This window comes from Antrostomus carolinensis, unplaced genomic scaffold (assembly GCF_000700745.2).
Source record: "Antrostomus carolinensis isolate BGI_N321 unplaced genomic scaffold, ASM70074v2 scaffold1691, whole genome shotgun sequence".
In the NCBI taxonomy this organism is placed as follows: Eukaryota; Metazoa; Chordata; class Aves; order Caprimulgiformes; family Caprimulgidae; genus Antrostomus; species Antrostomus carolinensis.
The window spans coordinates 332876-348315 of NW_010294585.1; the positions used below are offsets into that span (position 1 = coordinate 332876).

A 15440-nucleotide genomic window follows, 5' to 3' on the forward strand; every position below is an offset into this window, starting at 1 on the left:
AAATATTCATATGCTTTCCTTCATTTACAAGCCTGCTTTCAGACTTTGTTTTTGTAACGTGGAGTATTAATTTAGTTCAAGGAGAATACTTTTCTTCCAATGACAATTTACTGACATAATTTACTGAGCAGTATGGAAAGGTATTCTTTTAACAGGATTTTTTTTTCTAAGGTTTCTGTTCAAGAGTGGCCTATTTAGCATTCAGATTTACTTTACAGCTTTCCACACTTTCCTTTTGCAGGAACTTGTTTTAGAGTGATAGCAAAAGCTTTTCCTTCTGTTTTAAGGAGAAATAGTTTTGACAGCTGTGGGATTTTTTTATTTTAAACCCGAAACAAATATTTTTATTTTTACCCTGCTTTTACTGCTTTTTACTTAGACTTGACACAGGGTTACAAAAGTAGATCCTTTCACTCCTGTATTTTTCTCTTGCATTAGTCTCTAATCTTCGATCCTCTTCTCATTGCAGCCAGTCTGTGAGCAACAGTTGGCAAACAGTGGCTAACCACGTGAAGACCACCCTCTACACCGTGAGAGGACTGCGCCCCAATACCATCTACCTGTTCATGGTGCGAGCCATCAATGCGCAAGGCCTGAGTGATCCCAGCCCTATGTCAGATCCTGTCCGAACACAAGGTAACAGGAGTTATTAAGGCTGACGTGCTTGAGCTGAAATAGAAAGGAGGCAATGAACGTTGGCCAGTAGGTCAGTCTGGCCAGTTGGCTTTAGCACTCTGACTGAAGGAATCACGAATGGAGCTTAACTAGGAAAGCTAAAAAATAGTCCAGTGTTTGGTGTATGAATGTGGAGCTCAGGAGAGACAGGTTGGCTCTTTAATCCTTGGTACATCATAGACCTTCTGGTTTACAATTCTCTTAGACTTGGTGTGCTCCTTGGTGCCTGGTTTCCATTGAAATTAATATGAGTTACCCAAGCTTTTCTACAAAGTCCTCTGAATATCTGAATATAAAAAGTGCTCTGCTCTCCTCAGTATCTTTTCTCTTCATGTCCTTACTTCTTCCCCATTATTATAATAGGGATATACTGTAATAACAAGTGCTTATGACAGACAGACACCATGTTTAGCATTCTTTTTAATCAAAAGAATTGCGCAAAATATCCCTAGTGTATTGATTAATCTAGTCCAACATTTAGGCAGAGAATTCATGTAAATTAAGGCAATTTTTTGAAGTTATTCTGAGAAAAATAGGGGTCTTCTATTTATATATGTGTAGATTTCTGAATTCTTTATATTAACCCAAGAGGAAAGGCTGGAGTGAAATCCCTCGTTTGTAGGGTGGTGACGTCATTGATAGCTGGGATCCTCCATTGCTATTGAATTGACTATTGAATTCTGTTCACAATACATCAAGCCCTGACCACGTATAACTGCCACAAACATAACATCCCTCTTCACAGCATGGATTTTTTTGGCCTTGATAGCACATTGCTTGAATACTTCGTTAAAGATTGTAGTGCTGTGTGAAACAGGTTGGAATACAGGAATTAATAATTTTTTTGAATCATAATTTTTTCGAGTTCAAAGCAATAGCTCCTCTCACAGTTACTTTAGAATGAGATCCTCTGTCTCTGTTCATGGAAATGATAACAGTGTGCACAGAGAGTGCATCCTGTGTCAGCCTCCAGCATGGGTAAGTGGTTTGGGTCCTTTGCTGGTCGTGGATGGAAAGAGAGAAACAAGAGTAGGGTATTTCTTTATCACATAACTGTCCCATGCAGCCTGTCTTATCACACTGTATTCTGGAATAAATCTGTCCTTAATAATTAGCCCCTCAAAACAGTAACCTTTGCTGTAAATGGGGAAACAGAGCTGCTTGCTGACGAGCTGAAGGAGTGAGCTGGGCAGGGATTTCATGGCTTGAATATCCACGGGGTAGCACAAGTTTTCTCTCTCTTACTCTCCCATTATTATAGGGTGACTCATGCTTTTCATTGCACCAGCTTTTTAGTCTGCATAACTTATCACCTAGCTGAAAAAACAACTTTATTTGGCATTTGAGTGTCAAGTATAGACTTTTTATCTGACATACTGACAAGCAATTTGGTTTCAGTAAAAACATGTCTTTTAATTAGCTACAGCACGTGTTGCAGCTTCCATTTCCAGAAGCTGTTTAGCAGTCAAGCACACTGAGACATGTACAGGATTTATAGCTTCTGTGCAAGCCTGCAGTTTAATAGAATTAAATCATAAAATCAATTGAAAATTAACATAATGTTTTGATGTGATTTCTAATTATGCCTGAATTCAATTCAGGCTCACAGAAGAAGCTGACACACAGTAGAAAGCCTATTCACAGTGGCCACGGAGGAAGAAAAAAGCAGCGATAACAGTGCTATATGATGTTAACAGGTGTCTGTGGTAGTTTTAAACCTGGGCATTTAATTTCCTGGTATTAAGTGTAGCAAATATAAGCAGTAGGATTTTATGCATGTTTTCACCAGCGGACTACAAGTAGACAATCAAGCACTTTCAAAAGGTTTACCTTATATGATTTACATCAAATAAGGACAGAAAAATCAATAATGACTCTAAGAAAAGGGTAGATTTCTTGTTTGGATTATTAACAGACCAAATCATATGTTAAAAAAAACCTTAAAGAAAGTGTATATAATCGTGTCCCTGGAATTTAAATTACTAGCAACTAACAGTAAGTTCAGTGGAAGCTGTTAAAAGAGAGGTTAGAAAAAATATGTAACCAATTTCATTTTAGAGACCTCTTAAGTGTGATCAGAATATAGCCACTTGAGCCAGGTTTGCCTGGTTCATGATTTTATTCTTCCAGTACTTGACAATATCCTTATAGGCAGATCAACTGCTTTTCCACCAGGAGTCTCCTAGGAATGTGAAAATGCCATTGCAAGTCACTATACTCTGAACATCACATATGTGTATGTTTCCAAGTGTACATACCAGGAATCAGCATTCCACGTGTACATCTTGACACTCATTTTTTACTGTTGTTAGCCCATGTTACTCCCTTACTTCTGGACGTATATCCCATTAAAATGACAAAATGCAGTGCATGCAGACACACTGTGTAGAAATGTCTTTTCTCCTGAGGGAATATAGGAACTTTGTTGGTTGTATACCGCAGGATAGCTTAACCTTTAGGTAGCCATGGGTAGCTGTAGGTACTTTGTACCAAGGTTCATAGCTTTTTGTGGGTAACAGCATAAATTATCATCCTGTAAATCGATCTGAGTTGCTGTCTTACAGATTTATTTTATGGTGTCTCTCTGTTTCCTGGTCACTTTGAATAGGCATGATTTGCTAGACAAGCTCCTTTACTGTCATCCATATTTGGATTATATTCCCTTTGGAGATCCACAGAACCATTTTCATTTGAATATCAGTAGAACCCTGTGGCAATACTGTTTATAGGTGTCTGAGAACCCATAGCAATCCAGAATTGTGAATCTGAAATATTGATGATAAAAAACTACTTTCTTTCAAGACCTGGAGGCATGTAATTCAAAGGTGATCCCAAAGGACTAGGTACTAGGGCCACATGTAGTTCTGGAGGTGGAGTCACAGTTTTCCACAGATGTATACTAAGTGATCAAATTCCTTCATATCTTGACTAAAAGAAATCATTTCCCAACGTAGTTTGAAGGAATCTTTGACCTAATGTTGAAGAGAAAATTTTTGTGGTGGAGAGTTTTTGTTGGCCTTTTATTAGATCAGAATCAGTTTGGCTTCATAAATTAATTATTTTTTTCATATTTGCTCTAGATTTCATCATCTCTATCTGTAAAGGGCAAATTTGCTTTGCAGAAGAAAGTGCTTTTTTTAGTTTTTTGTTTCTTGTACGCATGGTATCTGGGGAGGGGAAGCTTAGTGAAAGTTTGGAAACATATAATGACTTAATGTCATGTATGCTCTAAGAAAATAATTAAAAAACCCAACCTGTTCATTTTCTTCAATTATACTAACCAACTTGGTTCCAGACCTCTGGGCAACATTATTATTATCTGAATATTTTGGAACTAGTGAATATTGCATCCCTCTCATCACTTACCAGATCTGAGAAAACTTTGCCATCAAGTCTGAGTACTCATTTAAACATCTTTCTATTTCATGATTTCCTAAGCAGAGAAAGGTGAATGGTTTGTTTGCATCACTTGATACACTTTGGAGCTCATATTTAAACCTTAGTACTGCATTGTTTAAAAACAGTACTGTAAAGGCTGTTTTAATCGGGTCATTAAGCTATTCAGGAATTCTTCTTGATGCCATATATAACTATTCTCATTAACATAATGCTTTCATGTGTGTGCCTGGCCTGGCAGATATCAGCCCACCAGCACAAGGTGTGGATCACAGGCAAGTCCAGAAGGAGCTGGGAGATGTCATTGTACGACTGCATAATCCGGTGGTGCTGACACCCACGACGGTGCAAGTCACCTGGACGGTAAGGCTTCTGTTCCTATCACCTGAATAGTACTTTCATTTTACCTGCTTATCCCCCCAGCTTTTTATGACCATGAAAAGCTCCAGTCTTGACTGCAAACATTATACAGGCATCTATCTATCTATCTATCTATCTATCTATCTATCTATATCTATGTGGTAATGAAATGGTCTTTTTATTTTCTTTTTCAAGTCAAGTAGGTTCAAAGTCTTCAGTGTTCAGCTCAAAGCAAGCTAGCAGTCTGACTAGAAAAGTATTATAAAAATGAATTAACACTGTAATCTAAAGGATAGTTGATCTGTGGACTCATTACTCTGTGTGTAAAAAAATCCAAGTTTAATATCATCATGAAATCGCTGTATGAAAAAGCACTTTCCACTTCAAGGCATAGGGACCTCTGACAACACCCTATGATTTGTTGACCCTAAAATGCAAAAATAGCTTTGCTATAGGGCACTTAGAGTGAAGTCAGAAGCATGTGGTGCTGGTGCCTGATCCACTACGTAGCATCTGGTTTTCTAGCACAAGCCTTACCCTCAATCAGTAGATGTCCTTTCATTATAGAAGACCAGAATCTTTTTGGCAGTACTTAACAACATTTCTATCTGAGGGGTCAAACTACTGGGTAGAGTTTCTGATATAGTATTTGGCTTTCAAAATGCTATGTTTTCTTTCCTGAGGCTTCAAGGAAAGGATTTGTAACTGTAGAATGAGAGAGAGAGGGTTCCTAGGGCCAGAAAAGAGTGCTTTGCTCTTGGGGCATCTGCCCCAGAGGAGGGAGAGCCACGGGTGGAAGAGTGAGAGAAATGCAGCGCACATCACCAAAACACTTGTATTCTGTAGGATGGATTCTGCTAAAGGGGTGCACCCAATACTCAAGGTTTTTCTTCTACATGTAATCCTGCTAAAAGGTTAATGTGGACAGGGGATTATAGCACAGGAGATAAGCAGTGTGGTGATGGATTGTGTGTTATAGGGATTACTGCTGTTTTTGCACAACTCAGCCATATTTATGGGGGCTTATGTGCCATCCTTGTTCTGACAGATTTCAGTGGTCAGGGGGCAGATTAGCATAAATACAGAAACCCACAGATTTGTCTTTCTTAGAACATTATTTAGAAAATTGTGTTATTGTGTTTTGCTGTTGCTGATGTCAACACTCAGCTTGCTTTTCTAAAAATACTGTTTCGGCTAAATCGCTCCAGGACAGGCTGTCTTTCTCACTGGGGCACCTCTGCAGCAAACCCTTTTTGCCCAAGCAGATGGGTCAGTAGTTTAGAATCTTTGGATGTTAGCAGGCAGTGATTGTAAGCCTGGATTGCATCTGTGAGGTGCTCCTTCAAGTCCTTTCTTGGGTGTGACAGCTACCAGCAACACAGTTTCATAGGCTTGCCCTGGCTTTAGCAAATGCAACAAAAGAAAGCCCCAAGATAACCAGAATTCAGTTTTATGCAATGTAACCAACTTCATTATATTAGAATGAAATAAATATACCTATATATGTGTGCGTGTGTAAATATATATATATATGTGTATGTATAAAAAGAGTCTCTTGTAAAAACAAGTAATGAGTGAAAAAAACATGGTAAGGTAAAGGTAAATTATTAGGGATGCTACGGTGGTATCTGGTTGTTGGGAAGATCCCTCAAAGCAGTGACCCTGTGCCACCTGACAAGCAGACCGGCCTCTGTAGAGACGTTTCGGAATTGCCCAAGGGAAGAAAGACACAAAAAAAGATCTCTGGAACAGCTAATTAGAAACTTTCCAGCAACCAGAACAAAACCAATTAATTAACCACAGTCTCTAGGAAAAAAGCCATTCTGTCCAGAGAATAAAGTCCACACTGTTAATATAAAATGGTTAGACAGTGTAGCTGTCATACAAAAGAAGTGCCATGAGAGTCGTAAAGACTCTGTTGACTTCCTGTGATTCAAAGAGTGAGTGGGAAGGAACCTCCTTGATTACTGAGTTTCTGTCTCCCTGACTCCCCTCAAATTAACACCAATTTGTTCCTTCTTTCTGGGATTGTTCTGGTGGCTTTGCTTTCTCTTTTTTCTTTTTTTTTTTTTTTTTTTTTTAATTTTACAAATTTGAGTTTAAAATTTCAGAAATAGTTCTCTGCTACTGTGTTGCAGTTTTAAAATATGCACATACATATACACACATATTTTATCTGTTTTAAAAGAAGGTCAGGCTTATAAAGTCAGTGCTAAAAAAAGGAGGGATGTCAGAAGTTAGGCTTTCACTGTCACTTAAATTTATCCCTCTTGTGCATAAGTATTAAAGTGTAGCTATAATTATCTAGTTGCATACAGGATCTCTTCTTCATGGAGCTATTCAGCATTTCTTTTCATCTTTATTGACTGTGTGGTGCCAGGTCTTATTAAATTCATGGCATTGAAAACTTGCGTTGAATAAAAAATTATTAGTTTGTCTTGGATGCTTGCTGATCTGTCATGCTCTCAACTGTAACATTTGAGTGCTTCACAAATAATACTGAATTTAACATCACAATGAAAAAAAATGTGTCATTATCCTAACTTTACACATAGAGAGGTGAGGTGCAAAGATATTTATCGCTGGTGAGACTTACGGAATCACATTCGCCCACTGTTATCAAATGGCTAATTTTAAGCCTTGGGCCTGCTTTATTTTTGCTTTTATCAAAGTATTTTGCTTTGCACCAGTATGTTGGGTACTCCAAGCACTTTCTTTGCTGACCTCAACTCTAGTTCAGCACCTCTCGCCTCACTGGGCATGAAACTGAGAGTTCCATTAGTGGCCAAATGTGACGTTTCCCAGCGTTATAAAGGAGCCCTGTGGCACAAGCAGGAATCAAAATCAGTTCTTCAGTATAGCAAAAAGAATTGTCACTTTGAAATCCTGACTGCCTTCTAGGAGGCTGCCAGGCAGAAGGATCATTTATTTACCTCTGTCTTTTAATTTGACATTGATTTTAAATTAATGCACTTCACTGGAAGCTTCAAGAGTCAAGTCCTTTAGACAGTTTTCCAGAGTATCATCACCCTTTGCCTTGTTCCAGGCAAACCTGGTGCTGTTTGTATTCCCAGGGGTCACTGCAAGTCTGCACTGGTGAGTTCAGCACAGTGTGCAAGGTGTGCTGCCCAGATGGAGCATCACTGTGGGTGTGGGAGCAGAGTGTTACTTGCAATATTTTGGGGTAGAAATTTACATATTAAAGAGCATATTGCAAAATGTCTTCAGGGTGAAGAAGATTTGCCTGAGAGGAGGTTGTATTTGCAGCATAAGCTGCGTTACGAGTTTCTTGACATCTTTTTACCAACCTAACAGCCCAGCTGAATGATCTACTAGCCACTGAACCTGTCTGATGGGAAGGTGTGGGATGTGCAGATTTGAACGTGCAGGGAAAAGGAGTTTCCTGTTCTGGAGAAAGGCAGAGCTGTCCTCAGTTTTGTAGATACCCCCCACACTACGTATCCATCATAAAAGAGGGTGAGAAGGAGGGTGTAGGACCACTGATGTGCATAGGTCACCTTGAAGCATCAGGCCAGTGTTGAGCAGAACTTACCCTGTGATTCCTCTCCTCTGTCTTTTAAAGGAGCATCTGCATTTCTGCCGTCTGTCTTTTGAGGGAGAAAGAGTCTCTTTGGATCAGCAGCTGCTGCAGCTCTTTTGAGTGGGTGTCACTGCTGCTTACACAAATTTAGGAGTAGTTAAGAGTGTTGCAGGAAGACTGGAAATATTCTCTGATCCCAGCATTCAGAGTTCCTGCAGTCTCTGTAATAACCATAAGTACTTTGTACGAGAAAGCTGCAACCCTTTACTTTGGAGAAAAAAAAAAAGAGAGAGAAAGGAGAATACCTAGAAATGACATTCTTTCATCAAATCCTGGTGCATGTTTCCACAGCTCTGCCTGTGTGTGGATGTGACCCAAACCTGTAGAATTAATTGTTTGGTGCTTAGCACAGCTGAGTGCAGCTCGTTAATGGTAAGCATGGTTTTAGTGGCCTGCTGTTGGCCTGACGCGTAATTACCACATAACAAATGGAGGAAACGATGGAGTCACGGGCTTTGTGTTATAGAGCAGACTGTGTGTGCATGTATATGGAGACATATACACACGTGGATGTGTATGTGTATGCATACATGGACATGTACACATGTATGTGTATGTATATGTGAACTATACGTGTCCTATACCTCACCAATATCTCTAGTTAATCCACGTAATTATCCAAAAGTAATATTTTACTGATCAGAAAACTCCAAACAAAACAAAAATATCCACTTTTCTCAATAAGTGCCGTGCCCCCCGAGTAGTTTCCCAACATTCTGCACGTAAGGAAGGCCCAGTTTGTTCAGACTGGCTTTCAGTGGGCATGAGAGGGAGCTTCATCACCTCTCCTAGATGCAGAATGCAACTGGTTGTTTATAGAAAACATCAAAAAGGCCTAGTATTTTCTTTGGGAAGTACCTTTCCAGACCCCAAACAATGTAATCACTGTCAAGAATCTGAAATTTGGGCGGATCACTCAGCCCTGTTCTGATCGAACTGGTAATGGAAAGCTCTGTGACACTTGGGTGAGCCCCAGCTCAGGCTGGCTTGTAGCACCCTTATAGATGACAGCCGTGTTGTACCTCTGCTTTCTCTTTTCATAGACCTTGTATTGTTTAGTCTTTGAGGTCAGCAACTTGCAAGTCTAGGAGGAAAAGAGATGTATGAATAATTTGTTTATGATCTGTATGTAAGTAGATACATAAGTATGATAGACTCAGAATTAGTGTGCTATAGGTATGCTATAGGCATGCTATAGGCATCCAGTTCTTCTCACTGAGTCGGAGGGTGTGTTTCTGTCTGTACCGTGCCGTACAAAGCAGTTTCCAGCCTCTTTTGTGGCAGCCCAGGGTTACAATTCAGCCTCATCAGTTCTGAATTTTCAGACGTTCTCCACTAGGCAGCAGTCAGCAAAGCTCAGAAGCCCAGCAAAGACAGAACAGAAAGTTGGAACAAAGCTATGCTGTCTTTCAGCGTGGCTGTGACTCGGAATTCAGGCGGGAATCAAACTCAGTGTTTGATTATTAAACATCATAGCCTTATATTGTAATTTAGGTTGAGAATCTGTATTGCAAAGTACATGATTGCAAAGCGTTGCTCTTGCTGAATTTTGTAGTAAACATGAGGTTCATAAAGTCTTTATGTCCGTAGAGCATTTAATTAATGAAAGTCAAACATGGATAAAAACAATTTACCCTGATTTACAGACTCCCTTCATCTGGAAACAGCTGCTTAATGTTCTTCTTAAAAACACAGCTTGATTCTTTCGGTATTAACAACCTATTATTGTGAGTTATATCCCTCTTTCAGTGCATAAATTCACTTAAAGTGAATGTAGAGAAGTTTATAAAATGCACGCTTAATGTTGTTGTAACATATGTTGCAATGTTTTTACCAGTGACAGTTTTGATGAAAGACATTTCTGCTTTGCTCTCATAAATAACCCTTTCTTCTTGCTTGCCCTGCTTTTTAATGTCTTAAGAATCTGTGTCCCCTCTGAATGCCTCAATAAACTGTAACAAGATTACAGAAGTGTAATAGACCCTGGTTTGTGTTTTCAGCCTTAAATTCATTTCTTCTTAAAAGAAATCAAACAAATGTATCTCTAATTCTGGAATATCTTTGAACTAGCTAATTGTCAAGGAGAGAAATGAAATCCTACTTGTTGAATTGTAGTTATAAGCAAGAAATTTACCAAACATCTAGTCTTGTTATTTGTGCTGCGCTTTCTTTGGCTCTTTATTTGAGGGCTACAGAAGCACCGGGTTTAATTTGGTTTTTCCATCAAAGTGTTTTGACTTTATTTTTCAGGCAAAATTCATACAAATGTCGTAATAGTTCAAATCACTGTTTCGTGCCTTTTTTTTCCCCAAGAGAAAAAATGCATGCAACCTCTCCAAGATAAAACATATTTTAAGTTTTTCCTTCAAATTAAATTCCTATATCTAGCTATGATAGGTTAGAATTGTTTAACATCTACCTATGGTCCAATCTTGAATTGTGCTTGCCTAACAACATATATAATATATTAACCAAAACCAACATTGCATCTCTGTCTGAAGTCCTGAGAGCATCACAGCCCTGGGGTGCCAAGAGGCTGCCTAGACTGTGAACACAAGAAGCAGCCCATGTCCTTGGAAGTTGTTTTCTCCACATCTATCTTATGTTTATTTTACTTTCCTGAGCATCTCATGAAAAGATGAGCTGTGAGCCAAGTAATGGACTAACTGAAAGCATGGAGGGTATCTTCAAAGGCTTGCCCTTTTCTGAAAAGAATTTGTTTTGCTTTTCTTCTCATATTTCAGCACATCAGTAGCCAAGATGTGCTTAATAAGTTTACATACAGTAAGCATTGTGCCAAAGTTCTCTTTTCGTGATTTGTTGCAGGAGTGGGGCTTTGGTTTATGATTTAAGGTGGTATTTGTCATGATATACAGAGCTGGAGAAAGTAAAATAGAAAGAATTATTCTATAACAAGTAATATGAGAAAAATGTTCCTTATAGGCAATCAACAGTAACTTACAAGAAGGCAGTTTGATTTTTAAATTTAGCAGCTTAAACAACTGTTAATTTTCTCTTTTTTATGAGGACAAAAATATTCTAAGGCAAATGTTTTGGTTTTTTTATACAGTTTCATGCCAGTATGTTTAATGACATATTATTTAATGCCATTTCCAGGTTGATCGCCAGTCCCAGTTTATTCAGGGCTACCGAGTAATGTATCGCCAAACGTCCGGCCTACCTTCTCCAGCTGTGTGGCAGAATTTGGAGGTCAAAGTCCCCACCGAGCGCAGTGCTGTCCTCGTCAGCTTGAAAAAGGGGGTCACATATGAAATTAAAGTTCGACCTTATTTCAATGAGTTCCAAGGAATGGACAGTGAATCAAAGTCTGCTCGCACCACGGAGGAAGGTTGGTAATGTGGTCAGAAAAGCAAGGGGCTTCCATACCTAGCACTGGAGGTGAAATCAAGAGTGAGCATTTTGGTTATACATATGTTCAGCTCTATTTCTTCCATGTGATTCTCCTTGTTAAATATAGAGTTGGCACTAGAATTCAATATAATATTCAGTTTTGTGCTGTAAGTACTTCATGAGAAAGCACTCCACCAGCCCTAAATTTTTCTGGCTGATAAGTCCTTCTAATGCACAGGTGGCTTTGGGTCTTTCAGAAAGTGTGCACTGCAGCCGTCCTTTTATCTATAAACCAGTGTTGCTGCAATAAAAGACTTTTGGTCTGCACTCTGAAAATAAAACTAATCAATAAAACCTTTTACAGATGAGGGTCTGATATTAAGCACATCTTTCTGAATGGGCAATAATGTAGATGGACGGTTTGGTTGGGAAATGGGGACTAGTGAAGGACAGTTATTTAACTAGTCTGCAGGAACTCCAGTCTCAAGGGCATGCCACTTTATTATAGTCTCTCTTAGCACACTGTTCATGAAGCTGCCCTGATAAGTCCTTCAGAGGATTTCCTGAAGTGCCTTTCAAGCCTCTGTGAAACATGCAGGACACAGCCACAGTAAACACTTTACACTGCTGAAATGCACCAACATTTCTATCTATAGCATGTAGCGTGGTGTGTAGTTTTACAAGAACATTTGCACTCCAGGACTTCTTTTTTTTATTGAAAAGTAAAGGAAGTGAGGTAAGAGATAAGTAATTTTTATCCTTTTCTCTTAGAAATGTGCAGGAAACCTATCTTTCTATCTACCTAGTGCAACCTTTGCCTGGAGAATCTCTGCTGTAAAAGTAGGAGGAGGATCATAACAATGAGGGTTCATCTTCCCTCGCTCATTGGTTTCTTGCAAAGCAAGGGGAGGAAATACTGGTAAAATTTCAAAATGTTTGTATGGTTTCAGTGGGTTTTGAGTGCACTCTTTCCTTCCTATTGAAGATGCTTTCTAACCATTTACAGAGGTCTCCTGATGTTTAATTTAGTGCTGATTGCTAAGAACTTTTTAATTCTAGAACAGATTCACTTATTACTCACTTTTTCTCTTTGATTTGTTAAGATTATAGCCCAGCACGTAAGTAATCCTGAAGATAACTTGGTTGCAATTTGTACTTGAAGATGAGGAAATTCAGTGTCCTGCAACATGTAGAATAGTGTGTATTGTTCAAGTCTGATTTCGAATTTGGGACTTTATGGTTCCCATTTCTTTATTCAGACTATAAAGCCTAAATCACTTGGTAAAGAATATCTTTGCAACAGTGTTAATAAAGCTTTCAAAAAAAAAGAAGAAATTGAACAAAGCTTTTTAAAGATGAAATTGCTTTTCTAGAGTTAAAATGTAGGATTTTGTCCCCTTACCAGCAGATTTTCTTCTTGTCCAGTTTCAGTTTTTGTTGTTTATTTAGTTCATCTAGCTGTCTCTCACTAAAGCTAAATTAAGAACTCCTGAAAAAGAGAGAAGATTTTGTACGCCCCATATTATCTTTCTATAAAATACTTGAGGAATGACATTTTCTTTTATAAACCTCACCCCCCAGCAGAGCCTGTCAAGTAATTTCCTACTTTAAAGGCTACTTTGTTCATGTGGAATAGCTTTCCACATAGTGCAGATTTTAAAAATTTACTGCCTGCAGACGTGTATAACTCACAGCCTAGGATCTGCTTTGTAAATTAATATAACCTTCAAGGCGTCTGTTTACAAGTGTCTCTCTCTCAAAAAACTCATCAGCCTCTAACACATAGTATTATCAGTACACAGATGTCAGCCCTGTAAATAATTCTTCCTCTTGCTTGGGTGATAAGTACTTCCAGGAGAAAATTAAGATATTCAGTCGATGCATTTCCACAGATATTTCCTTTAAGTCCTCACATTATTTTTGCAATTATATCGGTGTTCATATATTTCAAAAATAACATCAACTAAATGTTTAATGACAGTGAGTTGCTTCTCATCCAACCAAGAAAGTCTATTTAAAGTTATCCCACTTGCTGTGTCGCCTGTGATTCCATTTCAAAAATGAGCTGGTTTAGACTTGACTTTTAAAAAATGTCAGGTATACTATTTTTAGAAAATAATCTGGAAGAGTGATACGTGCATTTGGAAAGTCAAAATGAATGGCCCTGGTAAAGGCAAAGCACAAGCCAAGGGGAGCGGCAGCTTTCCGCTGGATTGCATTTTGCATGCCATGTTACTTCTGAGACCTACCTCCCAACATCAATTTTGCTGCAGTTAGACCTAGATCAGACATTTGTCACTGTTCAGCATCCATCCATCTCCTGCCTCTTTGGCCTTGTGAAGGTAACAAATGGAATTCTGTTTGGCTGCCTCTGGAAAAGATGAGCAGCGATTTGGGTTCTTTCATATCTGTAAGAAGGAGCTGAGCACTGGAATAATTGACCTGTCAAGAGGCAGGCAAGGTGTTCTCCACAAGCCAGCAGCAGGGGAAATGAGAAAACGGTTTTAAAAATGTTATTTTTCAATGTGGTCTGTTTAATAACTGCAGCAGTGTCAGACCGAGTGGCTTAATTTATATCATGGTGCCAGCTTACAGAGTGATGTTATCAGCGAGAGGAGGCAGAACTGTTATATACATGTATGTGTGTACACATACGAAAAGGAGCTACATAAAATATTTCACTTTATAATTTGCACTATTTCTTTCACACTTGCTCTAGAGAGAGAATTTTTTAATTTTTATTTATTTATTTATTTATTTTTACATCCACTGTTTTAAATCTCTTTTGGAATAACTTTGTGGAATAGTATTCATTCTGCATATTGTTTGTCCCCACAAAAATATGACAGTTGGTAATGGAAGTCTCTCTAGTTTTTATCAGCTGCTGTCTGTCAATTCCTTCTTGCCTTAGTGCAGCTCTTAAAATGATACTTTCAGCTGCATTCATCAGCTGCAATTTTAATTTTGCTTCAAACTTACCACATATCAAAAAAACCCACCCCAAACCAGGCACACACTGGTAGAATATTAACTAGAATATTCATGCAGTTTAAATGCAAAGACAAATGAATACAGTATATTTTTCTTTAAATGTTAGAGTGTGGTATTAATTTTACATTTCTTTAGCATTTACTCTCCTCTTTCACTGTTTTCAGGTATGTATATGTAAGAAATTATATTTCTGAATGCCCTTTGTATTTGAGGATGAAGGTAAATACATTTCAGCAAGCTGTTCCATTGTACTTAAAACCGAAAATGAGTGATACAGTGCTAAGCTTTGCCATTTTTGTTATTATTACGATTTTCCTGTAAAATGTTGTTCTAATTAATATGGCACACATACGTTTATTCATGGTTTTGTTGTTATTGAATAACTTGAAGACTTTTAAAATGCTAATTTTTTTACTGTGTGGTGAATTATTGCAGTTGCCATAGAATACACAATGCAGCTATTAACCTCGCCAATGTTTTGCTTTGCACAATTGCAAGGAGTAGCCCAAGGCCACCTTTCTGTGCTCCACTTGAGCTGGCTAAGAGTCAAATTGTCCCCGGTACAGCTTCATTCCTCCCCTCCAGCCCCCTGTTTCTCCGCACCGTTCAAGGTCACAAGGACTCTCTCTGGCACTGTTTTCTTTGCGGCTGAACCAGCATTTGCAAATGTAGTTGCCAAGATGTGCAGCCTTACAGGACAGTCACACGTGCATCGTTTTCCCTCTAAATTATTTTTTTCTGATGTGATCTTGTATGGTCCCTCATCCCCACCTCTGATACCCTAAGTTTTAAGTTGTGTGATTCCTGCAACAGGCTACTCCAGCTCTTCAGGGTTATCAGGGTAAGGATTTGTGCTCAGCTCCTCGAGCCTCTGCCAGCTCAAGTGCTGAGGAGCATCCAAAGTGGGAACATAGCTGTTCTCAAAGAGGCCATGGGGAAAAATAAGGCAATCTGGATTGACTCAGGAAGCTGAACACTCCTCATATCTGTGGCTGGGTCTGGTTATGTTAAACCTGCCAGACTTTGATAGAAAGATGCCCGTAGCTCTTTGCTTTTCTGAGAAGAG

The 15440-nt window shown here is 38.7% G+C and overlaps 1 protein-coding gene across 1 annotated transcript in view; it reads left to right on the forward strand.

Moving 5' to 3' along the window:
- Positions 1-15440, forward strand: part of LOC104532439 (roundabout homolog 2) — a gene marked incomplete at its 3' end in the record, with an annotated part of 356022 nt that overhangs the window by 292870 nt on the left and 47712 nt on the right. Inside the window, exons 12-14 of the mRNA XM_029087387.1 lie at positions 470-636; positions 4313-4434; positions 11150-11381. Coding sequence (XP_028943220.1) covers positions 470-636; positions 4313-4434; positions 11150-11381 — 521 coding nt within the window. The remainder of the gene's footprint in view (positions 1-469; positions 637-4312; positions 4435-11149; positions 11382-15440) is intronic.